General features: G+C 38.5%; 1 protein-coding gene across 6 annotated transcripts in view; it reads left to right on the top strand.

The window, feature by feature from the left end:
* The window catches only part of ctnnal1 (catenin (cadherin-associated protein), alpha-like 1), a 78682-nt gene that overhangs the window by 37313 nt on the left and 29049 nt on the right, over positions 1–12320 (top strand). For all 6 annotated transcript variants that reach the window (XM_078954972.1, XM_078954971.1, XM_023959783.2 and 3 more), the window contains exons 3-5: positions 6127–6314; positions 7267–7386; positions 12172–12261. In XM_078954972.1, coding sequence (XP_078811098.1) covers positions 6127–6314; positions 7267–7386; positions 12172–12261 — 398 coding nt within the window. The remainder of the gene's footprint in view (positions 1–6126; positions 6315–7266; positions 7387–12171; positions 12262–12320) is intronic.

The raw sequence follows: 12320 nt of genomic DNA, 5'->3' as shown, positions 1-12320 counted from the left end.
TTGCACAAGTCCATGCTGTTCTAAAAAATTGTAAACGATTTTTAAAGTACACCTAGATACTAACATTCTGAGATCCGTGATCAATCAAAAAATATGTATGAGTTGTCATCAGTAAAAGTACAGTATTGTTAAACTGTGACAAATGCAAGTATCTAAAAGAATAAGCAGCAGACTTGAAAAGTTCATGTATTGTAAAAAGTGTTACTTTTGGTCTAATTATTGGCTCTCATTGGTTCCATATTTTTGCATAAATGACAGTTTTCTCTCCTTGAGAAAGTTCTTTTGTGGCTCACAACAGAATTAACTGCCTGTTATGGGGATGTGTACCAATGATCTTGAGCAAAAATGTCTCATTTCTGTTGACACATCTTTGGAGCATTGCAGAAAATCAATCAGCTGTTTCCTCTCTGTCTTTTCAATTCCTGTTAGTAAAAGGTTGCAGACTCAGCTCCACAGTAAAAAGATCAAATTAAAAGAATTGTAAAATCTCCCCAACCCCTACAAAAAAGAAAAACTTAGCAATAACTTTAAAAACAATAGGGATTTCTGACAAACACAAACATTACTTTTACTGCATCAAGTTTATGTTTCTCCTAGTCAATCATTAATTTTTTTGATTTGATTTGAAATGGTTTATTTCAAGCAATTAAGTAGAAATAAGACACAACAGCAATATAATCATCAGTTATACATTCGTACAGTAACTTATCAAACTTAGGATAATTAGACATATTAATAAATATTGCTTGAAAGGGAGTGGAAGGAAGCGAACTTATATAATCCCACCCCGTTATACTGTAACCATTTTATTACATGATTTATCAATATCCGGTTCCCAGTTTTTATCAGACAGAATTAAAAATCATAAGATATCAATAAAGCACATGACAAAGATGAATTACTTAAGTATTACGTCAAAAATAACTATTTTAGAAATCAACATGGCAAATGCAGATCAGTCATCTGAAATATATGCAGATTATGTTACTTATAAAAGCCATTCATATGAATAAAACATAATACTTTATCAGTAAAGTAGACAACACTGTTTCAGGAATTTTCATAGCAAAAATTTCATCAAGTATCAAAAGTTAAAAACGTGCAAAATTATGCTACATTAGGAAAGAATTTTGAATCAATTTATCAATTTTTGGAGAAAGTGAAGTAATATCATTAAAAGTCAATCAATTTAACAATTTTCAATAAGTGATTAATCATTTGTTTTACTTTTTTTTAATATTTTTTTTGTATTTTTATTTTTTTTTATAATAAAGTAATGCTGTAGGGGAAAATTAAAAAGGGTCCATAACTGTCGATTGTCCAAGGTTGGTATTTCTTCTTTTACTGATAACAGCCGTTCTTCTGGGTTCAAAACAGAGTTAATAGTTCTCTTCGATGTTATGACTGCAGACATTAGATTCAGGTCCATATCCTTCTTCAGCTGATATCAGCGACGTTTAAAGTTGAGGTCAAGATGTCTGCAGGTCAGAACTCTGCTGTTATTCAGGTTACGTCAGACATACAGAGAAAGTGAGGAATCCACTTCCCACTTAATCTCCCCCATTAGATTTAGAAACCTTCGTGTCTGCTTTGAAGGTTCACAACACAATAACTTACCTCACAACACATTAACTCACAACACAACACAATAACTTACCTCACAATACATTAACTCACAACACAACACAATAACTCACAACACAACACATTAACTCACAACACAACACATTGACTATCAATGGAAATAAAGCTGCAATGGAAGTGCTTTTATTCTGAAATTTCCACTGGGCTGAGTGGCTAACTAACAGAAAGTAACGTCACAGTGAGCTGTGGAGGGAGCACATTTTTTCTATAAGAGAAGCTAGCAGCAGTGTTGCCAGATTGGGCAGTTTCGGTTCTAAATTTGCGGGTAAAAATGGCTTTGGGCGGGTATGCATAATTTGGGTTCTGTCAACTAACCTGTTGTTGGGGGGTGTGCAACGCCCCGCCCCGCCTCTTAGAAATTATGTTCTCTAAAGCTTGATTCCGCGGCCGCATGTGGGAGGAGCTACCAGCTAAAGGTATGGTCTGATCGCTACATGGAGCGGTGTCTGTGTATATCAATGCATGGTAGACACTGAGAATGTGGAGGGATCGGGTTTATTATTTTGAAGAGTTCTGCATGGTAATCATGTTTCCATGTTTGAGTTCATAAAATCATCCCAGAGAGAGTCTCTGCTTCAACTCCCACAGTTAATGTGTTGCAAGGAAAGTTATTGTGTTGTGTTGTGACCCTTCTGGGCCACCGTAGCTTTGTGCTTCCTAAATAAAACGATGACGTTTCCGTCATAAACTCTGCAACACACTGGCGACATGTACAGGGTGTACCCCACCTTCGCCCAACAGTAACCGAGACAGGCTCCGGCGACCCTGAAAGGGATACAACGGGTTGCCCGTTGAGACAACTGTGTTTTAATATTGTGCTATGTAAATAAATCTGAAATTAATTGAAGACAATGGGTGGAGTTTCTTTCACAAGTTGCTGGATGGCTCAATTGGCTGTGTATTGGTGAATGGGAAACCAGGGTTGTTTCCCTGGTGGCACGATGAGCTGAATCCACTTTGGTTCTTAGGCGAGACCCCTAATGGTACCCCCCCCCCCCCCCCCCCCCACACACACACACACGTATGTAGCCATAAGGGGGGGACCAAGCCTTGGTCTTCCTTTGTCGGTCCCCAGCCCGGATAAAATAATAAAACTGTCCCTGAGGGGACATATCGAAGGGTGAACAACAACATGGAGGCTCCTTCTCAAAATAAACTTTGAAATCTTTCCTTAGAAATACCCAAACTATTCATTTATATCCCTTAATTATTACAACAAGACAACTGAAGCCTAGAAAAAAGACTTTCCAAAGAACTAGTTGATCAGAATTAGCAAAGACCAAGAAGCCGTTCTTTGCTTTATAAGAGCATTATTTTAAAGTTTGTGATGGTCTGTGTCCTGCAGAGGACTGGAAGAATCTTGGTGGTTTTTCGTACTGGGATGGATTCTTTATCTATATCTATATCTATATCTATATATATATATATATATATATATATATATATATATATATAAATATATACATAAGAAAGGATTTTCCTTTAATCTAAACCATATTCAACTGTTACTATTTTTCTTCATTAAAGCAAAAATAAAACATGATGAAAAAAAACGTCAGATTTTGGTTTAAAAAATTTCTTTATGTCAGCCACCTTTTATTCTTATTAGGGTGAAAATATTTTACCTTCTAGACTGCAAACTGGAAACAATATCTCCCTGGATACAAACTTACACACTGCTCCGTAATAATAGGCCTTTGTCTGTGCTATTAGTTTGTATTACAAAACATTTAATCCTGGCAGCGTCCTGATTTGTAAAGATATCTACAACTCAAAGAGGGAACTGGTGGGAAGAGAACAGACCATGGAGAAAATGTGCGTGTGAATGTGTGTTTGCATTGTTTCGCCTAAATAAAGTACATCTGAGGGCACCCATATGATAATGTGTGGCTTTCAGAGCACCAACCACTCCTTTTTGCCTTTGTTTTCTGTGTTTTCAAATGAAGGAAATCTTTAAAAAAAATAAATTTTTAGAACTTGGGAAAGTAAAGCAGCACTTAAGGAAGAACAGACATTCTTTAGTCACTGGGAGGGCTTTATCAGTCCAGACTAAATCCTATGAATGAAGGAATGACTGAAAAAGAAGCAGGCATTGGTTTGATTAAGCTCCACACATCCAGTAAATGGTTAGAAAATCCATTAAGACACATTCTTAAAGACCTTTTTTGTCTGTTCTCACATTCTCATCCTTTCTGGAAAAAGGATAAGTTTCAGACTGGACCATACTTTTCAAGAAGAAACACATTTGTTCTCATATTCAGGTTTATTTACAACAATGGTCAGCTCTCACAGCTTTTTTAATTGAGTTTTTAGGTAATGTTTTCCCTATAATTTTTTATTTTATTTTACTTATACATGTGGCAAATCCAATATGAGGTTTTGGTCATGCAACAAACTGGTGACTTGTTCAGGGTGTACCCTTCCTTCGCCTAACAGTAAGCTCCAGCCGCCTCATGCCTCCTTAAAGAGATACAGCAAATTCTGAAGATGGATGGATGCAAAATAAATTCTGTTTCTGTTAAAATAGATTTTTTAAAATTGAAAAATACATTTATTTTTAGCACTTTACTTTGTGGGCCTGTGCATAGTGGTGCCTGGCATCTTCCCTGTTTTACAAACTGTTCTCCAGAGGACTTTTTTTACCCCTTGTGCTATCTTAGAGGACCCCACCCTTACATTGACGTGTTCTTCCTGACAAAGGTGGATAAAGGTGGAAAGATTTCATGTAATCCATGGACACCAGTGAAGATCACAAATCATTGAAGAAAAAAGGTTCAGAGCACTGTCTAGTGGGTCTAGATGACCACACCCAATGGTAAAGTGTCTAGGATAGCACAAGCACAAAAGAGGTATTTCACAGTTACTTGTCTACACATGTCCTTTCAGATATCAAGAACCTGTCAAACTGTGGTTTTCTTACAAGGAATGATTTGACCAAAGTTAAATATCCAACTTTTAGCATTTCACTTTTTTAGCTTGGGCCTAATTCTCAGTAGAGATTTCTTTCCGTGTATTACAAATTTCATTGTGGGTAACGCAAACCAGACTTAGTCCAGATGCTACAGCCATCCAGTTTGTTCTTATTATACTTCAGAAAGTTATTATTTTTACATTGTCTGACAAATTCAATTAGTTTCATTTCACCTCAGATTTCATCATTCTTACCTCTCCTAATGTGATTTTTTTCCTTTACAATAGAGTTAGTAGAAAAACACAAACCAGGTTAGTATAAATTAACTTTACAGAATTCTTTATAAGAATTATGATCTGGTGGTGTTTGTACAATTCAATGTTTCCAACATTCATCCAACAGGATACAATCACAGAGCTCTGCAGTCAACCAGCAGCCTCAACAACAACCCATAGCATAAAAAGTTAGCCAAATTTCTTCATTTAGTTACCTTTTGTAAAACTACAAATTTGTTTTAAAATTCAATTGAAAGTTGAGGTTTTTGATATTTAATAATAAATAGGGGACTGTAACTCAATTAACCTGTAAGTCCTCAAAAAAATATTATAGAGACCTAGTGTCTACATCAAATTTGAGATGATAAATAAATATATAAAACCTATTGTGGTAAATATTGTGCACTTATACAGCGCTTTATTACCCTCGTTGAATGTCCTAAGGGTTTACAGTCACTAACTGCGTTTCCCTTGACTTTGAAGTTGCGCAAATTAGATTTGGGATACTAAATTTGTCTAATGGAAACACAGTAATTTCATAAAAACTTGCATTTATCAAACTAAAGTTTTTTGCGCTTGGAGGAGGTGGTTTTAGAGGTGTATGGAAATGGACATATTTCACAAAACTACAACGGAAACACTCTTTTTTGTTAAATGAGTCAGGTGACCAACAACCAGATACCACTGGCTGCCTTGGGCACTGCACAGCGGGCGCCACAAGAGGTCCCACAGCATCACACAGCTCATCAAAAGTTGAGCGTGTCATGCGGATTTGTTGGATCCACAGCTCCTCTTCAAAATCACCAACCACGATTTCCCGCTCCCACGTGTAAGGAACTTCCCGCTCCGTGGCCTGAATAAGACGCCAACGTCTCCTTTCCATACAAATTTGCGCTTATGTGGAATGAAAACCCAACTACAGTCCCATTCACCCACGCACACACACATTCACACACTGATGGTGTCTCCACTGCCTAACACTGATGCCAACCTAGAACCACCGGGGCCAGTATGGGGTTCAGTGTTTGCTCAAGGGCACTTCAACACACGGACAGGGAAGGCGCAAACTGAAAAAATCCTTCGATTAGAGGTTGACCGCTCTGCTTTATCACCACGACCGCCCTGCTATATCCAAATAATTTTACAGTTGCAATGTTTAGCTCAGGTTTTGTTTTTCCGGGTAGTTTACTTTTAACCCACCTTCAATTCTACCTTAAAACACTTTTGACAGAATTACAGCTAAAATAGTGCCAATTTTGAATAACGCAACAATTTTTTCCCTGTCATTTGTTGTAGGGGATGCTATAGCTCAGCTCACAGATGTGGGATCAGACACTCCAGCGCCCTCAGATGACCGCGTCACAGTGTTCAGTGACAGGACAGCAATGGTGAAGGCTGCACGCATGCTGCTTTCGTCTGTCACCAAAGTCCTAGTCCTCGCCGACCGCATCGTAATCAAACAGATCATCACCTCACGCAACAAGGTGAGGCACTAAGCTGCAAGAACCAGCATTGAATCGCACTCACGCATCGCTTGAAGGTATCCTCATTCACCGGCGGAACTGAGTCTTTTTCTTTCTAGATAAGCACTAGCTCTCTGAAAGAACTCTCTGATCGGAAGCAGCTCTTTAAGCAGCCACAGAAAAGCAAACTCTCTTTCTCCTGTTTGTGTTTGAGAAGGCCCCCCCCTAAACAGTGTGATATGGATGTAGTTTCAGAGGGAGCCAAGAAAGGGAAGATGAGGCCTAATTAGGACTGATAGGCTTTTGTTAGGATAACACACTGTCCACCGTGTCCATGTGAACACAATTAGACATTCTTCATCTTTGTACATCGCTGATAAAAGCTGCTGTTCTTGCTGCATTTTTCTGATGATATAGGATATATTTGAGAACAGAATTCATTTCCGAGTATTTCTAGATTCAAAATAGTTGAAAAAGCTGTCGAAAATTTGCTGGGCGTGCTACAAGCTTCTTGCTCCAAGCTCTCCATAATGGGGAAGGGTAGGGGGGGTCAGGGTTACTACGCCCAAAACAGTTTTGCCCACAACTCAGAGGTGAATTTCTAATGAACTTCTGCTGCTCTGCAGAAACTATATCCTCGAAAACACTGATTTTTTTTTAAATGTTGGCTTAAAAAAGCATAATCATGGTTAAACTGGGAACACTATGAAAATAGTGTAAAAGATGATCAGAGTGAGACATTATCTAAGGCTTCATCCAAGCTATGTTGTAATTACATATTTTTGAAAGGTAGTCTGGGAGGAGGATTTACAGTCATCACACGCTGACTGAAGAAAATTCTGATAAAACCCTCTCTGGTCCAAAACTTTAAATATCTTGGAAAGTAAATGTTAAGTTCTCAGATGCAGACATTGATTCTTTTTCCTGTTTTAATCCTTACTTGACTGTGATCCCCCCCCCTCACTCATTTCAGGTTCTGGTAACCCTCGACCATCTGGAAAGAGTGAGCACCTTCCAGGAGTTTGTACAGATTTTCAGCCAGTTTGGCAATGAGATGGTTGAGTTTGCGCACCTAACAGGAGACAGGCAGAACGTGAGTAGCAATGACACAGTTTTCCTGGAATTGACTGTCATAATTGACAGTGTACTGAAAATCTCTTTAGGTTAAACAAGAGCAGTTGCATGAAATCATTTTCAGGGTTGGTGGAAAAACCTGGTAAGTCTTTGGAAATTGAAAATGCAATTTCTAGGTCTTTGAAAAGTTTATGAAAAACAAAATCTTCTGTAAAGTTTTGGAAAAGTCCTGAAATTGGAATATTGTGGATGCAATAAATATAAAAAGTAAAATAGTTTAGCATGAGATTGGAATTTAAATTGTGGCAGAAGTTAAATCTCCCGCTAGTGTGGATGGGAGTTTACGTTACCGTAAAGCAGTCTGAGTTGTCGTCAGTTCAGCGCGTGGCGCTTTCAGCTTTTTACCGTGAAAAGCTATGAAATGCCTCGGAAATGTAGCTTTACCAACAAGTGGCTTTTCAAGGAGAGGTGTCAACTGTGGCGACTGAAAGACCCCGAAAGACATTTTGGACCAGAAATGTGCTAAATGACTTTGCTCCGAGTCCCTCGACATGAGCAGCATGAGAGAACTGGGGCTGGTGAGCCACATGAAAGGGAAGAAACAGCGACGGCTGCCGAAAGCTGCAGAAGCTAGTCGATCAGAGAATTTTTTTATTATGGAATGATGGCTTGACTATGTACAACAGAGTTTTAGAGCCACCTAATATTTTTTAAGAACTACAAAAGCAAAGAACAGCAAACAGGCTGGCCACTAACCTCATCTGCTCATGAAAACTATAAGTTGAGCTACAATTAAAAGTTGAAAAGCCACAATGCGTCCGTGCCATTGACATGGGCAGCTGTGGTGCAGCGGTAGGGTGTCGATCGGATGATTCCAGGTTCTTGCCCAAGTGTCCTTGGAGAAGACAATAAACACCATTTGCCTCTGGTGGAAGGTTGGCGCCAGTGTTCGTCAGAGGAGACGCCATCAGTGTGTGAATGTGTGTGTGACTGTAAAGTGCTTTGGGCCTTTGAAGAAGGTAGAAAAGCGCCATACAAGTATACCCCATTTACCACGATCCGTTTAGTCGTGATATAGTCACTTTGTTTTGTTCTTCCTACTTACTTTATCCACAATCATTACATAACAAAACGTTGGGAAAATATTAAATAATGACCAAGATGAACAATTTATTTATTTATTTCATTTGTGAAAATTGGGAAAAAAGCAACAAAGTCAGTGGGTGAGCTGCTGACCGCTCACGTTGTGGTCAACTTTGTCAACTTCGCTATCGTTTTTTCTGATTTTTGCTAGAAATTATTTTAGAATTCGCTTTGATATTTTTAGCGTGGACATGAGGACGCGTCTAAACCTTGCATTACTTGAACATGCTGGTTCACTATAAGAGAGAGAGTGTTGTTTTGTGCAGTTGTTTTGTCAGTTTATTTGAGGGTGCACCCACCCCCGGTTAGTGCGCACGTCACTACACTTGGCCAAAAAACTCCGGCTTTCTTCCCATCACTCAGTTGGATGCCACAACGAGTTTGGTGGGATAATTCCAGTAAGCGACGAACGATGAATATTTGGAGTCTTTGTCATGGGAGAAGAGCACGGCGGCATGTCTGTCACCTTCCTTCTTCCTCCTTTGCGCACCTTTTCCAACCCAATTTAATAATCTTAGGGCATCTCTGCCATGCGTCAGGTAAATAGTCCATAAAATAAATAAAGGTGAAAATCATAAAAAGACCACATCCAGCATTTTCATCTAATAACAGTCATCACACACAGAAAACACGTCTATCCCCCCATATAAAAAAAAAACAGGTAGGGCTAATGGGTTTTTATTCCATAGTCATAATGTGACCCTGTCACAGTATTGGGATTTGAATGGGAAACTGGAGATTTTTTAACCAATTGGTTGTGATTAGTTATTAGTCATGAATTTGGGGCAATTTGAACAGTATATTGTAAGTTGGCTGCTAAAATTTGAGCTCTATAAATGTTTGGCTGTCTGCCATCATTTATAAAGAGTTGTGGTCGATTCAATACAGAAAAACAGTAAAAAATGATCAACAAAGGTAAAATTATATTTTCCAGCCATGTTCTGTAGCCAAGGGTGAAAAGCAAAGATGCGGCTAAGACGTTCTGCTCGGGGATTTCTGGATGGGAGAGGATCAGAGGTATAAATAGATTTGTCAGTGTTCTTCAAAACGTCAAAAAAAAGGAGGAAGTCTTTCTTAGTGTGCTCAGATTTTCCTCTTCGTGTTTCATTCACTCCTACATGAACAGTAATTCTTGGGATTGTCTGTGAAAGCTTGGGAAGGAGGAGGAGGAGGTAATAACTGAGACGGTTGCCCCAGGATAGCAGCAGGTATTGGATTTTGCAAAGCGGATGTTTTTTATTATGGAATCTCCTATTATCAATGTTGTATGGGGGAAGATGGGGGAAAGACATGAGTGAGGCGCTGTCACCTGTTGATGTCCGGCAGAGAGTTGTCCTGAGATGGTGCCTGGTTTTGTGGAGATCGGCGAGCGTGATTACCGAAGAGGTTTGCTTGAGCGCCGGATCACAGCTGGCGGTGCGGGATGGCAGGGGCCATGCTGGCAGGTGAAGATGTGCCCCGTTCTTAGCCAAGCCCGAGCCCGAATGGAATGGCTATTTGATTGATTTTTCCAGTCTGAATACCCCCTAAGACTCATTGTACATTACGGTATATGGAATGATGCGAGTCTTTCACCCAAATACAATTGCCTCCTTATCCCAAAAGAAATTGTGTTGTGAAACAAACACTGTGTATAGGCTACGACATACACTTGAGTTTTTGAGTGGTGTATGTGCATTTGTCCTTGGAGCCTTAAGAAAGGAAGCACAGGTTAGCTGTCAATCAACCCTCCTGACATTTCAGATGGGAAGTAAAACATGCTTTCTGAATCCCACCAGTAAAGCAGAGAAACTAAACCTCTGGTAGGAACTTAAGGAACACTTCCCACACATGGGAAGTGCAGCAGCGGCCATAACTGTACAGGGACCAGAAGATAGGGGTGTGTGTGTGTGTTGGGGGGGGTGTTCAATTGTTGCTATAGCTGAATTTTACCTGGACTTGCATTTTGCACACTAATCACAAATCTCCATATTCCTCATTGTTGCCGTTGTTCCCTCTCCTCATTTGTCATGCTACTTTCTTTTTTTTGGGTGGGTGCGTTTTCACTCCTGCACTCTCATGCCTGTACAAGCGTGCATCTTTACAGAAAAGCTGCCATCTTTCCCCACTGAAGGCAGGAGAGGAATGCGCAGGCTAAAATTACGACAGATAATCACATCGGCTTTGTAATCTATGGCAAAGTGCCTGGAGAAAAGTTGATTCAGCTGCGATTAAGGAAAGAACAACAACAAAACAAGCTTTTTGTGTTACTGTCTATTTCTGTTGCAAACAAATTCACTGGGTAGTATCTTCCTTTATAATCTGGTGCACTCTGCCTTGTGCCTTTGCAAGAGTATGTATGTAAACAAGCACATGAATCAGGTCATTTGAGGTTTCTAATAAATTATGGTTAGTTTTATTTGCTGACGACACAAATGTTTTTTTTGTGATGGGGATGATCTGCAGCAACTCATAAAAATTGTTATGAAGGAGATGGAAAACTGAAGCTGTGGATTGATGTAAATAAACTTTCACTAAATTTAAGTAAAACAAAAATGATGTTATTTGGTCACCATAAAGGTAAAAATATTAATATTGACATGCACATAAATGGGGTGAAACTTGAAAGAATTTATGAAAATACATTTCTTGGGGTCATAATTGACAAAAAAACTAACCTGGAAAGCACATATTAGGTACTTACAAATTAAACTATCCAAAAGTATTTCTGTTTTGAATAAAGCTAAACTGGTTCTGGACCACAAATCACTCCACATGTTATACTGTTCATTGGTCTTACCATATATTTCTTATTATGTAGAGGTTTTGGGGAACAACTATAAAACGTTACATTCACTTTCAATACTTCAGAAGAGAGCAATACGAATCATACACAAAGTCAGTTACCTTGAGCACACAAACAAATTATTCATGCAATCAAAATTACTCAAATTTTATGATCTAGTAGAGTATTGTACAGCTCAAATAATATTAAAGGCCGAAAACAATTTATTACCGACGAATATCCAAAGGTTATTTATTAAAAGAGAGGAAAAATACAATTTTAGGGGGGGGAAAATACATTTCTCATACATAAAGCACATACAAATAAAAAATGATTTTGTGTTTCAATTCGTGGAGTGAAGTTGTGGAACAGAACCAGTAAATGCTTGAAACAATGTCCAAACATAAAAGAATTTAAGTATAAATACAGAAATATGATCATTGATAAATATGTACAAATACAAAATAATACAGAACATCAGCATTTGTAAATCTGCATACTTAGAAAATACGTTTTGTCATTCATTTGCATGTTTTTTGAAAACAAGAATTACATGTGCACTGTAACGGAATATAAACTTAAGTAGGGCACTGGACTTTGATGGTGGGTGTACTGGGTTTAGTTAGGAAAGTAAGAACTGAAGGTAAAGGGGGTGAGAGTTTATAAGATTTTTCTTCTCACTCCCTTTTGGACTTGTGTTTTTATATAATTTTGTCTTGTTTTATATCATTTTTTTGTGTTATATCATTTTTGTCTTGTTTTTGTCTTATTTTGTTAATCTACACTTGTCCAAAATAAAAAAGGTTACTTACTTATTTACTATTTGGAATTATTTTTGACCGTGAGAGTTTTGGAAGTTGTGCCATCTGTTGTCTTTTCGGTTCATTTCTCCATTAGGATTTGAAGGATGAGAAGAAGAAAGCCAGAATGGCAGCAGCCAGGGCTGTGCTGGAGAAATGTACCATGATGCTCCTCACAGCCTCCAAGGTAAGCCCTGACTGAGGGTTATAGATGATGTACACCTCATATTTAAGGCCTCCTCTGGT

Source organism: Oryzias latipes, chromosome 11, assembly GCF_053564925.1.
Source record: "Oryzias latipes strain Hd-rR chromosome 11, Olatipes_Hd-rR_3.1".
In the NCBI taxonomy this organism is placed as follows: Eukaryota; Metazoa; Chordata; class Actinopteri; order Beloniformes; family Adrianichthyidae; genus Oryzias; species Oryzias latipes.
This window is presented reverse-complemented; position numbering and strand designations above follow the sequence as displayed.